General features: G+C 34.9%; 1 protein-coding gene across 5 annotated transcripts in view; it reads left to right on the forward strand.

The window, feature by feature from the left end:
* Nucleotides 1–16537, forward strand: part of PRKD1 (protein kinase D1) — a 504884-nt gene extending 488347 nt beyond the window's left edge. For all 5 annotated transcript variants that reach the window (XM_074235395.1, XM_074235396.1, XM_074235399.1 and 2 more), the window contains 2 exons: nt 14324–14409; nt 16074–16537. In XM_074235395.1, the coding sequence (XP_074091496.1) occupies nt 14324–14409; nt 16074–16292 (305 nt within the window). In that variant the 3' untranslated portion in view covers nt 16293–16537. The remainder of the gene's footprint in view (nt 1–14323; nt 14410–16073) is intronic.
* Nucleotides 16538–26130: the final 9593 nt, after the last annotated feature.

Raw genomic sequence — 26130 nt, forward strand, 5'->3', positions numbered from 1 at the left:
TCTTTTTTGTCTCTTAAGGCTGAAGAGATTGAAGGGAATAAGGTAAAGACCTTAGGTAATTGAATGAGGAGAATGGGTATCACTAGCAAGATGAAAATAATTTGCTCAGGGATGAGGACTTTTTTTTTTTCACTGTGAGCCAGAGGGTTTCAGAAATGTTGAAAAGGTAGTTGTCAGAGTACTTGGTGCATTTCCTTCATCAAAGTGCATTGATAAGATCAACTTGAGAACTGGTTGGAAATTTGAGCAGCTTCAGAAAAAGGCATGTAAAAAATCATCAAGAAACTACTCTTCTCTCCCCCCTTACCTTACAAGTGGTTCATGTTACTTTATCTGACATTAGAGAGGTAAACAGAAAGCAATCAACAGAGAAACAGTAGCAGGAAATTGTCTGCTGACAAGCCCCTCTCCTGCTCACTGGAGATCAATTTCTACATTTCCAGGTGAAGATTCATCAGAGGCACCTTTGCTAAGACACCTGCTGTGACATTATCTCTTGGCTTCGGTCATACAATTTAGTTGGAGACTCCAAGTATAGTGCTTAAAAGGAAACTTTGACTCCCTATATGTTCTTTTCTTTTGAAGAGGAAAAAAGATTGCAATTCTATTAATGTGTTTAACATGTTTTTAATGAGAATCATCTTTAGGGTTAGGGCATATTCGTGAATTCAACTCATTCTTGCATTGGTTCTCTGTTAGCTTCAATGCAATGCAATACTTCAACTTTCTCCCTCCCCCCAAAGGGTTAATGTACAATAGAATGCTTCACAACCAACATCTTTCAGGTTGTGTAATAAGACCTGGCTTGGCGGAAAGCTTAAGTTTGAAACTGAAAAGAAAGATATGAGACACTCAGTAGTTTATTCAGCAGTAAACAAAATGAGATTTATTTAGCTGTATTAGGAAAATGTTAGCTGGAATAGACTTAGCCCTCTCCCTAACTTCCAAATAGAAAGACCTCTTATAAAGGAGGATAGGGTGTGGTGATTTTCTGATCATCCAGCATGTCTTAAGGATGCTGACACCATCTGCTCTTTAGTTGGATAAGAAGCCTACACCCCATTTGGCTTGAGTCTTACCCTCCTCAGTCGGTCAAGTCTCACAGACGGCTTCCTTTCCTTTTAGGGAAAGAATTAACCTGGCCTACTTGGCAGGGACCTTGGTGAATATTGTTCCTATCACAAACTTAAGTACTAGGGAAAATACAAAGTTTAAACAGAATAAAGTCTTTGATCTAAAGGACTACAGCTCAGTTTCCTCACTTGTCCCCCCCCCCCACAAAAAAAGTAGGAATTTGGCTAGATAGGCCTTGAGTTCTATTTTCCTATATCTTGTCAAGCTATAGTTTTCTTATCTATAAGAAAATTGTCTATGGAGGTAGAAAATCTGGTTCCAAAAATCAGAGACCAGGAAAAAAGGAAAAGATAGAAGTAGAAAAAGAAGGGAAGAAAGGAAAAAGGAGGGAAAGCAAGAAGGAAAGAAGTTTAAGTAGTTATTATTATTATTATTATTATTATTATTAACTATTATTATTAAGTATTTATTCTCCCAGGATCAAAGTGCAGTCTATGTGATCCTGGACAAGTTACTGATCTTATTGGGTCTGTTTCCTCATTTGTAAATAAGAGGTAAGCCAAATAGCCACTGAAGACCCTCCCAGCTCTTTATCTAAAATCTTATAATCCTAGAATGAGGATTATACTACAATTGCTTTAGTGTCCCTTGCAACTCTAAATACTAAAATCCTAATGGTGATAGGACATAATTCCTATTTCCCAGTCATTCTTAGAAATGTTTAAAACCTAATTTTGGTATAGCTACATTTTTTAAATTAATCAATTTTCAAAATGTCACAAATTACTTTTGAATGAGACAAGTTGGAAAATGCAACAGACACATGCAAAAAAGCTAAATACAAGCTTAGCACATATACCAGCATGTAGTATGTCTTTTAAATATAACCATGTACCCAAACTCTCAAATTAGAAGCTTTAGCCCTTGCCTAAGAAAGACACAGCTGCAGGTCTCCATCTTCCTAAGTATTGTTCACAACAAAAAGAAACCCTATTGAAAATAAGACCCAAGTAGATGAGACCCAGAGATCTAATCTTGTCTTAGACAAAAGACAGACAATTGCCATTTTAATCATTAAACTGTGTTTGTTACAGTTTATTGGGCTTGAAAATCTAGAAAGCCTCCTGAATTTTAATGAACAAATTGATTTGTTGACAGATTAACACTACTGTCAAACATCAGAAAGGAAGAGGAGACTGGCCAGTGAACTTCTCACAAAATGCAGGCCAAGTTTCACAACTCTTAATAGGATTGTTAAGGCTAGAGTTAACAGACTCTGATGGGTCAGATTCTACCAGGGTTGATCTATTTAGAAAACTTGGGATTCCAGATATAGTTGCATATAACTAAAAAAGTCGAGAGATCTGCAAAATAAAAGATAAGTGTGAAATAATGAGAACAAATACATAGCCATTAGAAGAAATGTGGAAAATTCACGTTTTTGTTTTAGTTTTTTAACAAAAAAAGAGACAATGATTGAAAAAAATTCCCTAATAGTAATGACTTCATTTGTTGCAAAAGAAAATAAAGCATAATTGATGGGTTTTTCTTTAAACAAATATTTATTTTTAGAGAAAAACTATGCAGAAAGGGTTTTGAATAAGAATGTAGACGTTGATTATACCCCATGTATGAGCAGTTTTCTTGTTCACAAAGAAACTCAGCAACTGAAAACCTATGATTTGTACTTTGATTAATTTTCTAAACGTCCAAGTTTATTTGATTCTTAAAGTATCACAGATTTCAAGTTGTAAGGTTCCTTTGAGGCCATCAAGTCCCTCATTTAACACATAAGAAACAGAGTCAGAATGGTGAAAGGATTTAGCCATGGTCCTCACAGGCAGTAAGTGGTAGCACCAGAATTTCATCCTTAGGCTACTGAGGTCCAGGTCCAGTGATCTTTATACTTGTTCATGCTACTTCTTATATGGGTATATCAGAGTCCTGTTTCATTGAAATGGAAAAACCATAATTGTGTCCCTTTTCTCTAATGGAAGATCATTAGTTATGTCAGCTCAATAAGGTAAATTCTTGATTTCTACCTTAAGCTTTTAAATTAAATGCTGAAACTGTCACTCAGCAAAACTCATAGGATTCAAGCTGAAAGCAAATTTAAAAGTCACCTAGAGCAGTCTCTCTCTCTCTCTCTCTCTCTCTCTCTCTCTCTCTCTCTCTCTCTCTCTCTCTCTCTCTCTCTCTCTCTCTCTTATAGATGAAAAAACTAAGGTTAAGGAGGTAAAGAGAGGCAGGAAGTCCTAAGTTCAAATCCAGCCTCCCTGTTTGCCTCAGTTTCCTCATTTGTAAAATGAGCTGGAAAAAGAAATGGCAAACCACTCCAGGATCACTGCCAAGAAAATTTCAAATGAGGTCATGAAGGGTCGAATACAATTGAAAGGACTGAACAATATTCATGCATGTTAATGGGACAATTGGTTCTCTTACCCTAAATCCAGAATTTCTTCCACTGCACTAAACTGTTTCAACCTGTACTTAGTCTCATGCATCTCTTAAAACTTTTCACACTATGTGAGCATTCTCAGACATGTGAGAATGGATACAAAACAGGGGCACCATCCATCATCAAATCTCTCTCTACTGAGACCAGAATTGGGGAAAAAAAATGATTCTGGCTTGCCTTGAAAGCTCTCAGACTTCATTGGGTTTCCATGTTTGACCAGGGAATGGAGTGAGATTAGAATATTCTGTTGACTTGTTTACAGTTTATAGCCTTTGGCACCAGCTTGCTAGAGCAGCTTCCCAATGTTGCCCAGCAACAGCATGCAGAGTTGTGAGCTGGAATGTGGAGGGTTTTGCAAAACGAATTTTTTTTTTAAATAAACACACAACTTGCTATCAGCATGAAGCAACCATAAGGGAGATTAATAAGCACTGCACAGACAGGTAATGAGTCAGAAATACAAAAGAAATAAGATTTATTTAACAGAGAAAAAAAAGAAAAGAGAAGCTGAAGGAACGATCAATTGCAGTTTTACTGAGAGAGGAAAAAAAGCTAGCAAAGGATATAATTAGATGGAGAAAGTGAAAGAATATGGAAACCAAATAAAAGTCCAAGATTTAAACTGGACCTAGAGAAAGCAGTTAGTACCAGAGATTCACATAGAATTCTCCTTTATGGGGGAAAAAAAGTTTTTCGGGTTTTGCACATTTTGTAGGGTTGTGTTGGTATAATGTCCTGAATTAACACATGTAGAATAATAATAGCTAATATTGATAATAGATTTTTAAGGTTTACAAGGTTCTTTGTAGAATGCATTTTACTTGATTTTATTCTAACAACAATCTTGCAAGGTAAATGCTATTATTATTTAAATTTCACAGATGAAAAAATTGAGAAAGCAGTTAAGCTAAACTTACTCATTGTGGCACAGTTTTTATATATATGAAGCAGGATTCAAACAGACCTTTCTGTTTCTGCTATATAGTTAGGAGCTACCCACAACAGTACAAATTCTGTTTTTGCTGGCATATCCACTTCACATAATTGTTGTTGTTGTTGTTCAGTGTCTTTATAGTCCCACTGGGTTTTGGGTTTTGAGTTTTTTTGGGGGGCAAAGATATTGAACTGGTTTGCCATTTCATTCTCCAGCTCATTTTACAGATGAGGAATCTGAGGTAAAAAGGGTAAATGACTTGTCCAGGATCTACACAGCTAGTAAGTATCTGAGCCAAATTTGAATTCAGGTCTTCTTAACTCCAGTTCCAGTTCTTTATCTACTGAGCCATCTAGCTGCCTTCACATATTTTTGAAGGAATGGGCATTATACATACCACTGATCAAGGAGTATTTTAAATAACTTAAGTCCTTCAGTGTCTTCAGTACTAAGTAATGAACTGTACTTATGTACTAAACCCTAGGGACTTGAAGAATCTGATCCATAACCAAAAAAAGAAAGAGGCATTTAGTACAATAGAGAGCTCCAGGTGAAGAAGTTTCCTCTGCAAATGTATAGATTGGCAAGTATTCTCTAACTTTGGTGTCAGCCAGACTTTAAAATAATAAAAGTACCAACTCTTGAGTCAGAGGACCTCATACAAATCCTTTCTCTGACATTTAGTACCTATTTGACTATGGAGAAGACATCGATTTCTCTGGTTCTGTTTTCTCATATAAAATTAGGAGGTAGTTTAAGTTGGTTTCTGAGGTTCTTTCCAGATCTGTCCTGTGACTTATAGAATTTTTAGAGAATTATCTGTTCATGGTCACAGGCCCATTAGGTACCAGATGAAGGTCTTAGACACAGATATTACTGACCCCCAAGTCTAATACTATATGCCTTTTGCCAGATTGCTTCATTGATACTCATAAAAATGACCAGTGTATGTTCTCACTGTTAGCACTTTGTTTATGCACTAGATGCTAAAGCTATCAACTTGGTTTACATACAACTGCTATTTCTAGCCAGCTGTATATTATCCTTTCAATTCAGAATATATGCATAATGTGTTCCTGGATTTCAATGATGCTTTCCTTAGTTCATCACAGATAAAATCTATATGTCAAACTTCCTAAGAAAGCTCTCATTTTCATAATATTGCCAGAGTCGTTTTAGGATTTAAATCTCCAGTTTATACTAGTATTTTATATTTGTTCAATTACAGACTTGTCTCCAAAATGAATTCTGATGTGATGGGGATCTTGAACTGTCACCCAGAAAACTGTCAAGTTTAATGCTGTTAAATCTGATAAGTTCTTAACTTGTCAGCATTTTTATCTTTCAAACATGGAAAAAATGCTGTTCTGAGTTTCATTCTTATCCACAAGGAAGTGGCAGGGACTTTGAAAGAAAATGACTTCTTTACTCTAGAAGTTGTGATGGCAAGAAAAGGGAGTGGTGGTTATAGTTAAACTTGGGGCTCAAATTTCAGGAAAAAAAAATTTTAATATCAGAACAAAGGTCAGCATGAATTCATACTTCAAAGCTCTCAAAAGATCGCATAATATGTACTAGTGAACAGTTGAGGAGTATCATAGATAGAATCTCCAGGTCTGGAATTACAAAGAGTTGAGTTCAAATCCAGCCTCAGATACATACTACGTGGCCCTAGGATAATTTCTTAACCTCTACCTACTTCAGTTTCCTCAACTATAAAATTGGGATAATTGTACCATCCCCACCTCCTGGGCTGTCTTGACAATTAAATAAGATATTTGAAAAGTTCTCTTAGAATAATGCCTAGGTTTTTTTTATATGCTTGTTTCCTTCCTTCCAATCCCAGTAAGAATGAAAACAGGGAAGAACCTAAAGAAAGTGTGTGACTACATAAGGAACTCACTGATGAGTTCACATTTTTAAAAGGTACAAAAAACAAAAGAGGGAACAAATAACCAAGAACACATACTAATTCACTAGCTTGTAAAATAATATACATATATATATATATATATATACATATATATATAAAGAGAGAGAGAGAAGAACCCAAAACAAATTGAATCTTAAGAAAAATACCTAAGACAATCTAATATTATATGTATACATGCATACAAAATTTAAAAGAAAGTGAAATATAATAGTTCACTGCTAGCAGATAGTGCAATGTCAAGGGATAGTTCATTTCTGTTTTAAAAAAAGAGTACCCTTTGAAGTGGAAAGAGTTTGAAAACACTACAAAATTGTAATTACTACTAGGCAGCTAGGTGGCGCAGTGGATAGAGCACTGGCCCTGGAGTCAGGAGTACCTAGGTTCAAATCCTACCTCAGACACTTAATAATTACCTAGCAGTGTGGCCTTGGGCAAGCCGCTTAACACTATTTGCCTTTCAAAATCCTAAAAAAAAAATTGTAATTACTACCTAAGAAAGGTTAGGAGATGCTGAAAGAGCTTTTAGCCACCTTATATTAGTTCCATTGTCCAAGTATAGACCCAGGGTAATGAAGTACTTTGGAGATAGGGATATATTTTTGACCATTCATGAAGAAGAAAAAAAAGCAATGAAACATTAAATAATGGTAACTTAATTTTTTTAAAAAAGGAAATGATTGACTCTTAATAACTATAAAACTTTCCACGTAATGTTGGAATCTCTGATAACTGGAATTTGTTTAATTTTCCATTTATTTATTTTTTGAACCTTTATTTATATTTTTGATCACCCTGTTTCTCCCAGACAGTAACAATTCACAGGCCCAATTCCACCTAATCAGCAAGGAAGTTTTGATTTGCTCCATTTCTAAATTGGCCTGGAGTAGCCTAGCTTAGCCAGTCCAGTATTTCTCCAATTCAAGGGTCTCACCCTGACAGATATTCTATTAAGTGTACATACTCTATTCAGGAAAACAGTATGTGTATATATCTAAGAGTAAATAATAGTTAACTACAAAGTAGTTAAATACAATATAGATAGAAAGGATACTACTTTTTCCAGGGATAAAGAAAGGCTTTGTGGAAAAAGAAGTGATTGAGCTGCATAGTGAAAGAAGTAAGGGATTTTATGAGTGGAGGGTGAGGAGGGTGTATGGCCCAGCTTTGAAGGATGGTCAATAATTGCAAAAGCAATGAGTGCTTTGTGTGAGCGGCAGAAAGGTCAGTTTAGCTCTACCCAGATATAAGGAAAGGGAAGAATATATAATAGCTAAAAAGATAGTTTGGGACTAGATTGTAGAGAGCTTTAAAAACCAAACAGAGGAATTTATATTTTAACCAAGAGATAAACATTTAATTAAATAGGCTGGATGATAATACTACAATTATTCCAAGTTAATTTGAAACAATGAATTCGATGAAGTGGTCTCAATTATTTTAATTTTCACTGTTTATTTCCATTGAGTTGAAACTAACTACCAAATTTTACATATATTGTAACTTTGAATAATCTAATTATTTTTGGTGTGACCATTACTTGGGATTCATTATTCACAATAATCAGAACCTAGTTCTATTAGAAGGATTCTCCATTAATTGATTCTCTTTACCTAGAATGTTGTTAAATAATTGCAGCAACCTGTAGGGAGATCTCTAGTGAGAAGCTCTGTATCTCTGTATTGACCTAAATCTGGACATAAAAGGGACTTTATATGTCATCTACCTCCTTATTTTTAAATAAGAAAATTGAAACCTGGGGACATAAATGACTTAATAATGGCATAACTAATAAATTTGAAATTCAAACACAGGTCCTCTGATTCCACATCCAGCATTCCTTCTATTATACCATGCTCTAGAATTAATTAGAAGGAACCTTAAAGTGCCATCTAATCCAATCTTTTATCCTTGGCAGCAATTCCTTCAACTTGGCCCCTTCCTATTCAACATTTTCTCAATTACTTGGATGAAGATATAGATGCTTATCAGATTTGCAAATGACACAAACTTGGAAAGGAGAGCTACTATGATAGATAACAGCATCAAGATTCAAAACAATCTCAGCAGGCTGGATTCCTGGGCCAAAACCAACAAGATGAAATTTAAAAGGGATAAATGTAAAATTGCACATTAAGAGCCAAAAGAATTTCACAAGTACAAGATGGGGGAGACCTAGCTAGACAGAAGTTCATGTGAAAAAAGATATGGGAGAGCATAGCTGTCTCTAGGTTAAACTGAAGCCATGGTCTAATCTGATGGTCAGAAGGCTATCAGATTTAGATGACAGATCATGGACAATAATTTTTACACTCTGCTCTGGTCAGATGTTGCCTGCAATATCCTGTCGAATTACATACACTGCATTTTGAAAAGAACATTGACAAGCTAAACTTAGCTGGAGGAGGAGGGGAAAATGGCAAAGGTTCTATAAAATACAACTTCATATGCACGTCAGAACTGTTAACATAAGGAGATTTAGGAAAGACATGACATTTTCCTTCATATAGAAAAGCAGACTCATTAATAGTAACTCAAGAATAGAACTAAAGCAAAAACCTAGAGCTTATAGGGGTGAAGATTTAGGCTCAGTACAAGAATTATCTTTCTAACAAAGGTTGTTTAACAAAAGAGTAAACTGATTTACCAAGCAGGGAGCTTCGGATACTATAAGTATTCAAGGAAAGACCATGTAACAATCCTTCAGATATTTTGCAGTTAGGATTTTTTCCCATTGGACAGCAGACAGCCTAATCCTGCCCCTTTTGTGTCTTGAGTCACTTTGTGTCTGGACCTTATTGACTCTGTCTGTAAAATAGAGGTGTTCAACTAAATGATCCCTCAGGGTCTTTCCAACTCAGATTCTGTGTGTTACTTGTAATTATTTGCTGATTATTTTATAGACATTTTTTATCCCTTTATCCCTTTTTTATCCCTTTAACTAGACTGTGGGCTTCTAAAGAGCAGGCATTTCAACATCTTTCACATATCCAAAGTGTTCAATTCAGAAAACATGCTTCCAAATAGAGGGATGAATAAATAAAGGGAAGCAGAAAGAGGATTGCTCTGGAGTTAGAAGAACTAGTATCAAATCACTTATGATGTTTCCTGCTGGTATGACCTGTGGACATATATCACTCTCCTTTCATTGACTTCCTTTTGCTTATCAGTTAAAACAAGGGAAGTGAACTATATGATCTCTAAGATCTCATAACTCTTATGTCTATGAAGAGGGAAGGGAATAAGCATTACATAGCACCTACAATAATATCTCATTTGATCCTCTCAACTCTACAAGGTAGGTTCTATACTTTATACCCATTTTACAATTAAAGAAACTGAGACAAAGAGAAGTTAAGTGACACTACTAAATAATAATTTGGACACACATGAGAATAGAAGCCATTTCAGATTTTAATTGGAACAGTCTCAATCTGAAGAGGCAATGTTTTTCATAAGGGTATTTAATATTCAGCATCTACAGAAAAACTTTCAGGAGCTGTCTTCATTGTTGATCCAATTTAAGAGATAAATATAATAAAAATTATTAAACACCCACAATATATATAAAGAGGTAGATGAATAAAGTGGTAATCCTGGAATCAAGAAAGGCCTTTGTTTAACTCCTGCCTAAGTCACTAGGGCAAGTCACTTGACTTCTCTCAGGCTCAATTTTCTTATCTAGAAAATGGAGATAACAAGAGCACCTACTCCACAGAGTTGTTGAAGATCAATTATATTTGTAAAGACCTTTGCAAATCATTATGTAAAAGTTAGTCACAGTTTTAACTACTACAAAGCACTGTGATAAACAGGAATCCTAGCAAGATCAATCCTATACATACAGAAAAACAACTCACAAAAGAAGTGTGTGGTAGAGTAATAAGCAATGAATTTTTTGAAGGGAAAATAATTTTTGGCCAAGTGAGGGGTGGTGTTAAGTGAAGGAGATGATTTTTGAACTGAGCCTTGAACGAGGGGTGTGATTTCAAAACACCTAAAGGGAACAGAATTTCTTTCATAGGCCAAGACCTGGAGACAAGGAAAAGAAGAATTCAAGAATGGTGAATAATTAAACTTGGCAGGAATGCTAAATCCATACTGAAAAAGGTGGACTGGTTCTGGATTGTAGTAGGCCTTATATGTCATAAAAAATTCAGACTTTATTGTATAGATACTAGAAGGTCATTGAAAGATTTTAATCAAGAGAAAGACTTGATCTGAGTTCACTATCAACAAGATTATGCTGGGAGGGTAATACAATTAAAATTAATTACTTCCATTTTCTATGCAAAAAAAAATTCCATTCACTGGAATCTTGGGAATTTTGATTGTTTAACTTACTTTTTGACATAAGCCTTTCAAAAATATCTGTGTGATCAACTTTCCTTCCAGTGTGCCTAACAACACAGTTGTTATCATTAGATTTTCATTTTCTTAGTGCCTTCTGTTTGTATGGATGATGCCACTCAGTTGTCCATCATACTCATATATGTGAGTGTGTATGTATGTATAATGCATATGTATATATATATATATATATAAACACAGATATATATAATATATATTCCTATATAAGAATATATATGCATTAGAATAAAGTATTTTCTCCTATAATATTTTCTGCATGATAGATGTTTCATATTGCCTTGATATACTGCATATCCAACTACATAGGTGCCTCAGGTTCTATGGCACTTAATGATGCTGCTGATTGCATGCTTTATTATTATATACTACATTCATCATTATATTTCCTACTTCATATCATATACTACACTTCCATTATATTCCAACCCCTCATCTGGCAGTGCTTACCTCTCTATTCAGGTAATGTGGCACACTGTGGGGGTCAATTTGGATAAAAAACAACAACAGCCCTTTTTATTGAATTGCTTTGCTCTTGCCTTCCTAATTATAGAATTCAAAGCAGAATGAGCGAATTAATTTTGTGCATTTTATCCCTTCAGTTTCTGGGGAGGCATTTCTGCTACACATTTTCAAATGCACATAAGTTCTGCCACTGTTGGCAGTCCACCATTTTTGCTGTCCGATTTCATAGAGGCTTGAATAAAGTATACACTTTACTCACCAGTGAACAAATCTTGTGAATGGATATTTTAACTCACCTGCTCAAATAAATGGTTTACTTGGTGAGCTACATTTTCAAAAGATCTTGAAAGCATATATGTGGAATTTGAAATTGGACTGTGCCCTGGTACCATAGCTAGTTCAAAAGTAGACAAAGGCTTTGAAAGCCTTTGGATGTATAGCACTACATATGACTTCTTCATCAAAAAGTGCTTTAAGTATTTTGTACCATTGCCTTTTGACATACTATACAGCTGCTACTCATGGAACACTAGGATCTCCAAAGAACAAAAATTAAGGATCACCCAAAGGGCAATACAGGGGACCATGGTGGGCATGAAACATTATCAATGGGAGTTGTAAAGGAGAAGTGGAAGAAATGTAATTAAAGAAACATAAGCAGTGAAAATATGGATTAGATATGAAAGGTAAAAGTGAGAGAAAACTAGTGGATAATCCATGTGTTCCAAATATTGTCATATCCCTACAATTTCAAAAAAAAGCAGAGGCTCCTTGTGGTGAACTTATGGGAGAATAAATAGAGGTAGGTGTGAATGGTTTCATGGGGATACTAAAATTCCAAACCTAGAAAGACTACCCCATGGCCAGAATAATAAAATTATCTGTCCATTTAAAGAGTAGTTGAGGAGTATGGGATCAAAGATTATTATGGCAAAGTAATTGGGATAAAATTTTGCAAATGGTAATTATGAAAGGAAACCTATTCTAAGTGATATAGTTATAAAAGTAGGATGAAAAAGTCATTAAATGTCATTGCTTTCTACTTAATTTCCAGATAATATTAAACCTTTTGGAGTATCAAAATACTTTATTGATTTGGATACACTGTGAGAATATATTTCAAAGCTATGAATGAGCTGAAAAGTAGCAAAGAAGTATCAGTTTGAGAAAGTATAAGCTAATACGTTTAGAGAAAGCCTAATTCAAATTATATTTATAAAATGGGGTTTAAATTATCCTAGACTGTAAATTATGAAACTGAGCATATATCTAATTGATCATGTTAGCTTTCATTTCTATTGCAGAGCCATGTAAACAGGAAACTATTAAAAGTCTGTCATTAAATTGAATCAGTTTACAGTCCTAAGAAAATGGACTAGAAAATCATGGTCCAGAAAAGACTAGGTTCTATTTTGTTTTCAAATCTGTCAAAACATCTTATAGCTCAGTATCATTATTATTTGATACTTTCCCTTGAATTTAAGTATACTTACCTGTAATGAAAATATAGACATAATTCCAATGAGGTGGGTTATAGGAATGACTAGATTGGACCGGAATTTTGTTATAATAGAAAAAAATAGTGTAAAATTTTCCCATTTAATGCAGATCAGCAACTAAGAAAAAGGATTATTTTTCTCTCTATTAATAATTAGTCATTATAGTTGAGGAGATCCCAACTCTTTTTCCTAGTCCAATCTCTCAGGGACAGAACTGTTAAAGGATTAGCATTCTCCTCATTCTGGGTATTGCTACTCCACTCAACTAGCTCAATCTTGTATTAGGAGTTTAGATTCTTTGTTTAGATTGCCCAAAACTAGAGGTGGTCTGAGTACAGAAATTGTCTCTGTCCAAGAGAGATATTTCACTCCCAGCCTCTCATTGGAGTGAGCTTCTCTTTTTAAGTCCACCTCTCATTAACTGCTAACCAATCAGAGTTGTTAGTTAAACTTGGAAATGCTCCTCTTCCAAAGGACATTTAAGCTATGAGCCCATTGCCATGATGATCTTTGGCATTTTGAAAGAGCCACAGACATCCTTGTATTAAATTGCTAGTATTATTAATAGAATTAATAATTGAGCTGGAATTATGTGCCTCTAACTTTTTAGACATTACACAATTCATCCAAAGCCTGTAAACCCCTGGATGGGGGTCTGGGATTCTTACCATAATCATAAAAGTAGTAAGAATTAAGAAGTAGGCCTTAAAAACCCTTCTCTCCTATGCCACGATGCCTCTCACATGTAAACTGACAGTCCTTAAAACATTTATCTTGAGAAAACCAAATTAGCTAATATAGGTCAGAGGCAAAATGAGAAATCAAATGATTGCAATGTCAAGGTCATTCATCTTTCCAATATTTCCATCCCATTTCTCCAAAATGAAGTGTATTTTTTTAGGGTTTTTTGCAAGGCAATGGGGTTAAGTGGCTTGTCCCAGGCCACACAGCTAGGTAATTATTAAGTTTCTGAGTCTGAATTTGAACTCAGGTACTCTTGGCTGCAGGGTCGGTGCTCTATCCACTGCATCACCTAGCCACTGCTGAATTGTATTCTTAAAGAAAAAAAAAATCTTACAAGAAATAAAATAGTTTCACTAGTTTTATTCTAAGTCAATGTGAAATCACTTCTCTAAATTGGCTGGAAAGATTTACTTTGGATTTACAATATTCTGCATTTGTATTGTATAATTGTATTATAATATTTCTTCAATGTACTGTATTATTCTACACTTGCTCATATGTAAACACATTTTTTCCCCAGTAAAACAAGTTCTTTGAAGACAGGATTTTTTGGTTGACTGGTTAATTTTTTTTATCCCCAGTGCCAATAATAAATGCTTGTTGAGTGAATGAACTTTTATTTTAGAAAGTGAGGTTGTTAGAATCTAAAGAAAGATATTGTCTATTCATCAAGGTCCTAGGTTGTTGTGTGTTTAATCTATTTAATATGTTGTTATGATACAGAGCTAAGATGGAAGTCACATAGGAATATAAAGTACATGGAGAAAGTTGTCATCCTTTTATAATAATGACTGATAATATGACTACATTCTGTTAATTACTATAAATTTAAAACAATTTTTTTCCCTTAGCCATTGATCTCATCAATAATTTGTTGCAAGTGAAAATGAGAAAGCGCTATAGTGTGGACAAAACATTGAGTCACCCGTGGTTACAGGTAATCCATCAATAATTTCATATTCTCTCTCAACAGGTTAAGCTACTAAATATCTATAGCAGTTTGACTATTATTTTTACACAACACTTATTGATGTATTTCTCAGAATGAAACTGCTTCAAGAATTACAAGTCTTTATCCCAAGTTATGTTTATTGCCAAAATGCAATTAACAAACCATGTATTTTATAATTCATTTCATTTTTAAGAATTTATCTACATAAGCCAGAAGATATATCTTTTCATCCCATTTTTCTGAAAAGACAAAAACAAAAAAAAAAACCCCAGAGAGCATAATAGCTCAGAGGGCTAGATTTTAAGAGCATCTATATTCATAAGACAGATAACCAAACAGATGCCCATTTGCTCAGTGGTGTTAGTTTATAGGAGGTATTTTCAAAACCTGAGCTCTTATTCATTCTAGCATGCAATAGATATTTATCATATACATTTAAAGTATGCTCACAAATTCATTCTATCATGCAATAGATATTCATCAGATACACTTAAAGTATGTTCACAAACACTTAGCATAACTAGCTAAAATTGAAAATTAATTCTCATAAATGCAACACTTAGATCTTATACATGTAATAGAATGCCAATTTAGCAAATTATATAACCCAAAAATATTTGATTCAAATTATAGTATAAGAATTATCTAACTATATATGTGTGTATGTATATGTACATACATAAATATATGCAAGAAGAATCATACCAACAGGCTGCATACTATAGGAGATATGGGACTATCCTTGGAGTTCAGAAGAATTCAATTCAAATCCTATCTCTGACACTCTTTACTATATGACTATAGGAGTCATTTAACTTCTCAATACCCCCAGGTTATTCTTTTAAGATCTTAAGATAAAGATGATTTGCCATTCTATACCACTGACAGAAGGGAATTTCTTTACTCAGATCCCTCCTGTTCCTAAAAGAAACAAAAAAAAAATTGCAAAACCACATTTGCCTTTATTTTGTTTACCTATGCTAACCCTGTTGATTTAAGGTAAGCTTAGGAAATATGAATTTCTTCTATAGTAGTCATAAATATAGTCATAAAGTATTATATCTTACTCATAAGGAGATATGAACACTGATTGCAGAGTTGGGACTGAGTTCTATAGGAAGAATTCCAAGGATTTTGTACAGGATTTAGAGCTAGATGGAATTGTATAGGTCATCTTGTACAGACTCTTTTTTTAATACATATATAAGAATACTGAGAAACAGAGATGTTATAATCTAAAGAAAGATGACATCTGTTCTTTAAGGTTCTAGGCTGTTGTGTGGTTAATCTATTTAATGTGTTATGATACAGAGCTAGGATGGAAGTTGCAACATAACAGAGTAAGAAGGGACCTTAACACCCTCTAGTCCAGTCTCTCATTTTTACAGCTAAGATGCAAGGAGGAGTAGTGATTTTCTCAAGGTCATACAGAGAGCATCATGGTTAGGGTTTGAACCCCAGGTTCTCTGATTCCAGATCCAGTCTACTTTCTATAGATCAGATGAGGCACCCAGTGCCACAAAGGAAGTCATAGAGCTAGGTTGTAAACTCATGTTTTCAGACTCCATTGCTTTCTCTCCTAGAGTGTGGACTTTGTAGCTACTAAGTTTAATGATGTCAGTGTTAACATTTTGGATTTTCCTTCCCAGGACTATCAGACCTGGTTAGACTTACGTGAACTAGAATGCAAGAATGGGGAACGCTACATCACACATGAAAGCGATGACTTGAGGTGGGAACAGTATGCGGAAAATCAGGGTCTGCAGTATCCAACTCACCTTAGCAATCAAAATATTGAACTCAGCACAAACCTAAAGACCGAAGAAACTGAGATGAGAACCCTCAGTGAGCGGGTCAGCATCCTTTAAGTTATAGCCCCTATAATCTGTCAAAACACTGTGGAATTAATAAATACATTCGGTCAGGTTTAACATTCGCCTTGCAGAACTGCCATCATATTCTGTCAGATGGGAACAAAGCTGTTAAACTGTTAGCACTGTTGATGTATCTTAGTTGCCAAGACAAATCAACAGAAGCATTTGTATTTTATGTGACCCAACTGTGTTGTATTAACAAAAGTTCCCTGAAACATTAAACTTGTACTTGCGAATGATTCATGTTGTATTTAATGCATTAATCCTGTTTCCACTGTGCCTTTGCAAATTGGTATGTTTCTTATTTGAGTTTCATATTGGTAAGAGAAACTTTCTACGAAATAGTCTGTTTTGTGTGCACCACTAATATTCAAAGTGTAAGCAAACTCTTGAAGAGTAGACTATTACCACTGTTCTGTGAACAACTCCTAATTCATTGGTAAAATCAAAATGAAGCAAAACAAATGGATTATTTGGATATAAGCAGAAAAAATAGAAAATTATTAAGGTGAAATTCTCAAATAAATGCATGCAAGAGATTAACTAGTCTATAGTTTCAAATGAAATTCCTTCTAAGTGTGCCTGAATATATTGATATGTGTCCAAGTAAATGTGCTTGCACACACACCAGGATAACTATTCTTAAGCCCAAATGCCTTACTCATATAAACCATTATATATATATCAGTCACATTTCTCCTTTTCTTACAATATTCTGCTGTACTATGGAAATTCAGTAGCTGAACAACCTGTTGTCTTTGTGTATGTTTTCAATAATAAAAACAAACAAAAGAAAGAAAATATTTTCTTCTGATGGTGAATTCTTTTCCCTGAAATTCACATGATCCACGCTTGGGGTGACTCAGAGATATTTACATAAGAAATCAAGAAGTTAATCCATCATGAATAATTTGACTTTTCCTTAAACATAGTTAGCAACCACAAGGGAAACATGAGCATTGAGGAAAATAAATGTGAATTGTAAAGCAAAGTGAAATCTTTTTCCATTATTATTATGATTTCTTGACCTGTGATTTTGTTGGTATTAAGAACTAACAATGAGGAATCTTCCTTTACCAGTGCAACTGCATTCTTCTCCCCTCCAAAAAAAGAAAAAAAAAGTTCCCTTTGAGACCTTGAGAGATCAAGTAATTGGCCCAATGTTACACAGTATATATTAAAGGTAGGACTTGAAACTTAACCTTTGTAATTGTGAAACCAAGTTTCTACTCCCTTTATTAACCTCCTCTATTGTCATGACTGGAAAATCTTCCACATTCAAAAGGAAAATAAAGATATGTCAATAGTCTGATGAGTCTGTGATCTTAATGCTGACTACTCCTTCTAATGGTACAAATCACACTGAATGCAAACCTTTCAATCCTGTCCATGCCCTCCCATAAATCCTTCACTAATGGTCCACCCAATGTGATCAGGGCCTTCCTCTAGTTGTGATACATTGAAAGACCTGAGTTTAAATCCAGCCTGAGATACTTACTAGTATTAGGACCACAAGCAAGTCTGTTAACTTTTTTAATTTAATCTCAATTTCTTCAACTATACAATGGGGTAATAACACCTATCACTTAAAGGTTGTGGAAAGGATAAAGTAACATTTATGAAGCTTTTAACATGCCTTTCACAAAGTAGACTATATAAATGCTTATTCCTTTTCCTTTACCTTTGCCTTTTCCATTGATATTGCATAGATACCCGTGGAGCAAATGGAAAGTCAAATGTTTAGTATGACAGTAAATTAACCTTGATATAGGATCCCATTATACCTGATAGATGATATATCTTCATTTAGTTAATGCATCTAGAATCATATGGAAATAGATTAGACTTAGCTCCAGAAATCATGAAATCAGAAGCATTAGATTTAAGTTTCAAAGTCATAATTATTCTTTGTTTTGTTCTTTTATATTTTCCAATTACATGCAAAGATAGGCTTCAACATTCACCCATTTACAAGTTTATTAATTGCACTTTTTCTACCACCCTCCCTTCCCCTTCCTTCCTCCTCCCCTCACAGAGAGCAAGCTTGTAAAAGTTGTACTTGTCCAATTATATTTAACATTTCTATATTTGTCATGTGAAAGAGGATTTAGAACTAAGGGGACAAAAACCATGCAAAAGAAAGAAAAATATAAAAGAAATTTTTTAAAAAATATGTTTTGCTTTACATTCAGACTCCATAGTAGTTTTGTTTTTATTCTCTGGATGTGGATGCCATTTTCCATAGCAAGTCTCAGGATTGTCTTTCATCACTGAACTGCTGAGTAAAAGTGCATCCATCATAGTTGATCCATCTTTCACTGTTGCCATTAATGTGAACAAAGTCATATTCATGTCAGAAAAAAGTCTCTTAATAGAGCTATCTGTAAATGAAATAGACTACTGCAGGAGGTAGGAAGGTCTCCTAAACATATAACTACTAGATAACTACTCATTAAATACATTGCAATAGCAGAGGTTCTCAACTTCCTGGTGTCACTCTTTACACTCTTAAAACTGAAGATGCCAAGGGGCCTTTATCTAGGTGGATTATGACTGTTCTTATTATAATTGAAACTATTGTTATTAAATTATTTAAATTATCAATATTGTTATTAAAATAGTTTTGACCTCTTATATTCTGTAAAATGATTGAGGGGGATATGGGAGAAAGATATGCCAAATTCCCTAGACCTCACTTTGAAAAACTCTGCAATAGGAACTTTGAGTGAGGATTGGAGAGAAGGCCATTTGAAATCTCTCTCACTGGAATAATGCAATTATAGTTTTGTTTAAACATTGCCTAGCTATATTATTTAAGAGGAAAAAACAAAAACAATTAGAAAATCATTTCAAGATGAAAGCAAGATAAATGGGTTTCTTATTCTGGAGATAAGAAAGGTAAAATAGCACTTAAAATAGCCTCCAAGTATAGTGTGAGTTGCTAGTCTCTCAATGATGAAATCATGGTATTGAATGGACATATATTCTTGTGGAGAAAATTAGACACATATTATAAAGAACTTTGTAATGATAATAGTTATAACACACCCATACATTTTATTTTGAACTTAAACATCAAAAAAGAACATTACATATATACAATAAAAAAGAAGATTAATAAAACAGTGAATTTACATCTCATGCTGCTTGGTTTTTTTAGATATATAATAAATTCCATGAATTACTTTGAAAACTGTCCAACTTGTCCATAATTCTGACCTGTGCTTAAAAAAAAAGTGTTTCAATGCCACCTCCTTTTGTTTTTGGCATCAGTAATCCTAATATTGTGCTATCCAGGCCCTCAACTGAAAAGAAACAAATGAGGGAAAAGGAAAAATAAAGGAAAGTCTGTGATGCCAGTGTAATATAGTCAAGCAAACTGAATTCACACAGTGATCATATAAAAATATAAGCCTTTTTCTACACCTTGAGAAAATCATCTTTAGGTAAAGAGGTAGATTAATATTCCTTATCATATATCCTCTGAAGAAATGTCCTCTCTCTGTTCCCCTCCATTTTCTATCTTCCATTTCCCTCCTCTTCTCTTTTCCTTCTCTCTTCTTCTCCTCTTCCTTCCCCCCTCTCCTCTCCATCTATATTCTTTCTCTCACCCTTCCACCTCTTCTCTTATCCTTCCCTTCCCTATATCCCCTTCAGGATCAGGAATTTTCTTTTGATTGAGATTTTCTACTCAAATATTATTCTCCTCCTTTATCACCCCCCCCCCACTTTATTTCCCTGTTGAATTGATGCATTTCTTTTTTTGTTGTTGTTATTTTTTTAGTTTTTTGCAAGGCAATGGGGTTAAGTGGCTTGCCCAAGGCCACACAACTAGGTGATTATTAAGTGTCTGAGGCCAGATTTGAACTCATGTACTCCTGACTGCAGGGCCACTGCTCTATCCACTGCACCACCTAGCCGCCCCCATTTCTTTTTTTTAACTGTATGTATATGTGCTCAACTACCCTTTGTCTGTTGCAGATGTTCCAGTTATGATAAATACCCTTTTTTCCTCCTTTCGACAATAGTATATTCCTTAAAGTGAATAGATCATCCTGTGACAATGACAGGGGTATTTCACTTTTAGTCATTGCTGATAAGATTCTTGCCAGAGTCCTCAATTCACTGAGCCTTCACCTGGAAGATGATCACTTCCCTTACAGCCAATGTGACTTCAGAAAGGTCAAGGAACAGTCAATATTTTTTACTGACCAACAACTAACTACAGGAAAAATGCCAGGAACAAAACAGAGATATGTATACGTTTGTAGATCTGACCAGGGCCTTTGATACTGTCATTCATGAGGGTTTATAGAAAGTTATGTCAAAATTTGGTTGCCCGGAAAAGTTCATCAGTATTGTGCATCAGTTCCATGAAAGCATGCATGCCCAGGTTTCCCAGTCACCAGTGGAGTAAAACAAGGATGTTTCCCTGCTCCCATACTTTTTAGCATAATGTTTTCAGCCAAGCTATCAAGGGCCTTCATTGGGGAAGAACACAGCATCAAAGTCAACTACGGCACTGCTGGTAAATTCTTTAACTTGAAAAGACTACAAGCCAAGACCAGAGTTGAGGGAATGTTGGTGCAGGATCTTCTGTTTGTGGATGATGGTGCACTTAATGCAGCCTCTGAAGCTGAGATGTGACAAAGTATAGATCAATTCTCTGCTGCTTGTGCTAATTTTTATTCTAACAACACCAAGAAAACACAGGTGCTCCATCAGCCAGAACTGCACCACCCATATGTAGAAGCACTAATTATAGCAAATGGAGAAGTTTTGAGTAATATGGATAAGTTCACTTACCTTGGCAGTGTCCTTTCCAAGGAGATACACATTGAAAATGAGGTTGACACAGATATTGCCAGAACCAGAGCTCAGTATTTGGGAGACTCTGAAAGACTACTTTCTCTTCTGAATTGTTTTTTTTCTAATTCTTCATCCATAAAATTTATTTCATTTTTATCTCTTCATTTGCTTCATTTCTTCTTACTATATTTTAATACTATAAAAGAATTCTTTGTAGTCTCACTATGCCATATAGTTTGACAATTTTTTAAATTTTTTATTCATTTTTCTCTTATATTAAAATTATTATAAATTTAGGGATCTTCACAAAGAAGAGAGTAATGCCTTAATAGTTGTAAGTAGGTGGAGCCAAGATGTCAGCATGAGGGCAGGATTTTCCAGAAGCTCTCTTCCAAAATATTCCTTAAAATAATGACTGAATTTTCAAGAGACAGAATCCACAGAAAAACCCAATACAAGACATCTTGGAAGAACACAGGAAGGCTCTGTTCCATGGGATTGGAGGGGTCAGCAGTGCAGCCAGGATCACTGCACATGAGTGAAGGGGTTCCAGCCTTCTGGGAACAGCCTACAGTGTACCTGGGGTTCCTGGGAGTACTGGCTCCTAGCAGCAGAATCAGTTTCCAGACCTCCCAACCATCTAAACACTAAGAAAATTTGGAAGATTAGTAGGGAAACCTCTGCCAGAGAGAGCATGGGGCCCAGACCAGTATGGCCCCCAGCACATCCCAGACCCCAGGAAATGGAGCAGGCCTAATGAGCCACCCAGCAGGGAGCCACAGAGTGCTCAGCACGCAGAAGAAAAGGGGTTGAGGGGGGGCACTGTCAAGTTCTCTCCTCTGTCTCTGGGACAGGACTCTGTTGCTTCATTTATATTCAGACCCTCGTTGCAATCTGAGGCCCCCATTGTCATAGAGCAGGGACCCTCCTCACAGTTCCAGGACAGAAGGGGAGTGCTTTGGCTTATCCATAGACCAGAGCTCAAGCAGGAGGGCAGTCAGAGTCTCACATAAGAAATTAAAGGAACTGAGGTTCTTGTGGGGGGTATCCCAACAACACTCAAAAGCTTGGGAAGCATCTCAAAACAAGGACATAGGCTGGGGAAATGAGTAAACAGGAAAAAAATGGAACCTGACCATAGACAATTGCTTTGGTCCCATGGAGGATCAAAAGACACACTCAGAAGATGACAAAGTCAAAGCTCTATATCCAAAGCCTCGAAGATAAATAGAAATTGGGCTCAAACTATGGCAAAGCTCAAAAAAGATTTTGAAAATCAAATAAAGAAGGTAGAAGAAAAATTGGAAAGAGAAATAAGAGCAATGCAGGAAATGAATTGAAATCCATGAAAACCAAGTCAGCAGCTTAGTCAAGGAGACTACAAAAAATGCCAAAGAAAACATGTTAAAAACCCATTTAGGTCAAATGGAAAAAGCAGTCCAAAAAGTTAATAAGGAGAAGAATACCTTAAAAAACAGAATTGGTCAGATGGAAAAGGAGATAAGAAAGCTCTCTGAAGAAAACAACTCCTTCAAATGTAGAATGGAGCTAAAGGAAGCCGATGACTTTATGAAGAATCAAGAAACAAAACAATAATACCAAAAGAAAGAAAAACTAGAAGAAAATGTGAAATATCTCATTGGAAAAACAACTGACCTGGAGAACAGATCCAGGAGAGACAATTTAAAAATTCTTTGAACACCTGAAAGTTATGATCAGGAAAAGAAACTTGACTTCACTTTTAAAGAATTTCTATAGGAAAATTGCCCTGATGTCCTAGAAGTATAATAGTAATTGAGAGAATCCACCAACCTCCTCCTGAAAGAGATCAAAAAAAAAAATTTCCAGGACTATTCTAACCAAATTCCAGAACTTCCAAGTCAAACATAAAATATTACAAACAGTCGGAAAGAAACAATTCAAATATCATGCAGCTATACAGTCCAGACTTATATGTACACAGGACTTAGCAGCATCCACATTAAGGGTAGGGTTTGGAATATATAATATTCCAGAAGGCAAAAGGACCTGGAATACAACTGAGAATCAACTGTCTAGCAAAACTGAATATCCTCCCCAACTGATAAATGATCAAAGGATATTAAGAGACAATTTTCAAATGAAGAAATTAAAATCATATGAAAAAATGCTTCAAATCAACTGTAGGGAAAAATATGGAAATAACTTCTGTGATGTATTTATGATAAAGAATGCAATCCACCCCAGAGATAGAGGTAATGGTATCTGAACACACACTGAAGCACATTTTTTCATTCACTTTGTGAGTTTTTTTTTAATTTTTATGGGGCCAGGGGGGGATTATGTTTATTCTTACAACAAGACTATTTTAGTAATTTGTAAATAAACAAAAATATAAATTAAAAATTTTTCTTAAAAATACTAAAAGAGAGGGCAGCTGGGTGGTATAGTGGATAAAGCACTGGCCCTGGAGTCAGGAGTACCTGGGTTCAAATCCAGTCTCAGATACTTAATAATTATCTAGCTGTGTGGCCTTGGGCAAGCCACTTAACCCCATTTGCCTTGCAACCACCCCCCAAAAAAAAAACAAAAAAAAACCCAAAAGGGATAAAAGAGGAAAAAAAGATGAATGCTGAAAAGTGCCTTTGCATGTAATTGAAAAAATAAAATAATGTTAAAAAAAAACACTACCTACAAGTGATATGGAATCAGAAAAACAAATTTATTGATGACACGACCACTTGAGAACTGCACTGAGGAAGAGATGTATTCCAGAATGTCCAAGAAAAGATGTTTACAGAGAACAGATGACTACATGGAACATGTGGGAACCAAGATCCAATGTGCTGATTATATAGACATTGGGAGTGATTACTAGAATACAAGGAGACTTGATGTTAGTTGATGTTGATAATCATTATTCTATTACTTTTTGTTTTAAAAAAAACTATATTTGCTGATTTTTCTTAGTTACCTTGGTCTCATGTAACTCTCCCCTCTAAGATTACTTCATGATTTTATATATTCTTACTATGGCTTGTTACTCAGTCTTGTTGTTCTTATATTTTTGTTTTTGTGGGGCAATGTATATTATACATTATACATCTCATAATTATCAAGTGTTTAAGCCTGGATTTGAACTCAGGTCTTCCAGATTTCAGTGGCCATGCTCTATCCATTCTACCACCTACTTGCTATTCTTGTAGTAACCAATCAGAGAAAATTGTGACAGGTCCCTTGCTGACAATAAGGGGGAAATTGAGAAAATCAATAATTCAGATTCTTTTTTGAAAAAAAAATTAGTTGTTAATTAGAGACAATGTTTTCCTTGATTTACTCATGATGATGATGATGTTTGTCTTTCATACTCAAAAGAAGACCATGACTTTAGGCAAGTAATGGCATGACAAACAGATGAACTGGATTTGAGTGAGGGCGATGTTGTGCTAAGTCACCAGCCACAATTTCTCCTCCAGTCATATGGGTCTAGTGGCTAGATATGAATCAGGATGACTGGAGATGGCTCTGGATGTGAGGCAGTCAGGGTTAAGTGACTTTCCCCAAGATCACACAGCTAGTTAAGTGTCTGAGATTAGATTTTGACTTGGGTCATCCTGACTCTAAGGCTAAAGCTTTATCTACTGTGGCACCTAGCTGCCCTAGTTATCTCCAGAATTAGTTCCTAAATTGGGACTTTGTATCATAATCAGGTTTTGATCCATTGTGCTTTTGAGTCGGGTCCTATTAGGACAGACTTTTGATTCTTGTACTGAATTTAACTCCTGGTTTACCCCAACCCTAGGTCTTCAAGATTCAGTACAGTAGGTCTTCAGAAATCTAGATGGTATGGAATGGAAGCACAGAGTGTTAGGGAATTCAGAGCCCCTATATCTAGGCTACCATGCCCAAAGTGGATAGAGATATTCCCTAAGCTGCCCCCAGCAATTTTCTGTAAGGGGAAGAGGTTCCCACAGAAAGCTCTTGGAGGCTATATATGTATCTGGCCTTTCTTGTGGATGTTGTGGATTTGTTTTCTGCCTCTCTCACTTGTTTTGCTGGTAAGCCCATTCCTATTGCTCCTGGGATTCTCAATGATTTTTCTAATTCTGGGTTGAAAAAAGTCACTTTTATTGCTTCTTCTTTTATTTTTAGAGCATATTAGGTTTAGTATAGATTACAAGAGTTGAGTTGTGATTTTTTTTATTTTTTCAGTTACATGCAAAAAGTTTTCATCATCTATCTTTTTGTAAGATTTTGAGTTCCACATTTTTCTACCACTCTCCCTTCCCTCCCAATGACAGTAAGTAATTTGATATAAGTTATACATAGACAAATATATAATATATATTTCCATATTAGTCATTTAGTAAAAGAAGTGTTTGAAATAAAGGGAAAAAACATGAGAAAGAAAAACATAAAAGAAGTTTTAAAAAGTGAATGTAATATGTTTTGGTTTGTATTCAGAGTTCAAAGGTTTTTCTCTGGATATGGATAGCATTTTCTCTTTTTCTTCTAATTTATTTATTATTTATTTACTTGCATGCTTACTTTATTTATTTGTTTGTTTGCTATTTATTTACTTACTTTATTCATTCATTCATTCATTCATTTAATGACTTATTTATTTATTTACTTACTCACTTTGTTTATTCATTCATTCATTTATTCATTTACTTATTTATTTGTTTATCTTTTATTCATTTGTTTGTTTATTTGCTTACTTTATTTAGTTATTCATTTACTTACTATTTACTTACTGACTTCATTTATTTATTCATTCATTCATTTATTTGTTTATTTTTTATTGATTTTCTGTTTATTTTCATTTATTTATATATTCATTTGTTTGCTTGTTTATTTTTTGTTTGTTTGTTTGTTTGTGTTTTGGTGGATAGCATTTTCCATAACAGTTCTCTCAGAATCATTCTTGATCACTGAACTGTTGAGAGGAGCTGTATCCATCATAGTTGATCATTCACAGTGTTGTGTTTATATGGACATTGTTCCCTTAGTTCTGCTCACTTTACTCAGCATTAGTTCATGT

This window comes from Macrotis lagotis, chromosome 4 (assembly GCF_037893015.1).
Source record: "Macrotis lagotis isolate mMagLag1 chromosome 4, bilby.v1.9.chrom.fasta, whole genome shotgun sequence".
Lineage (NCBI taxonomy): Eukaryota > Metazoa > Chordata > Mammalia > Peramelemorphia > Peramelidae > Macrotis > Macrotis lagotis.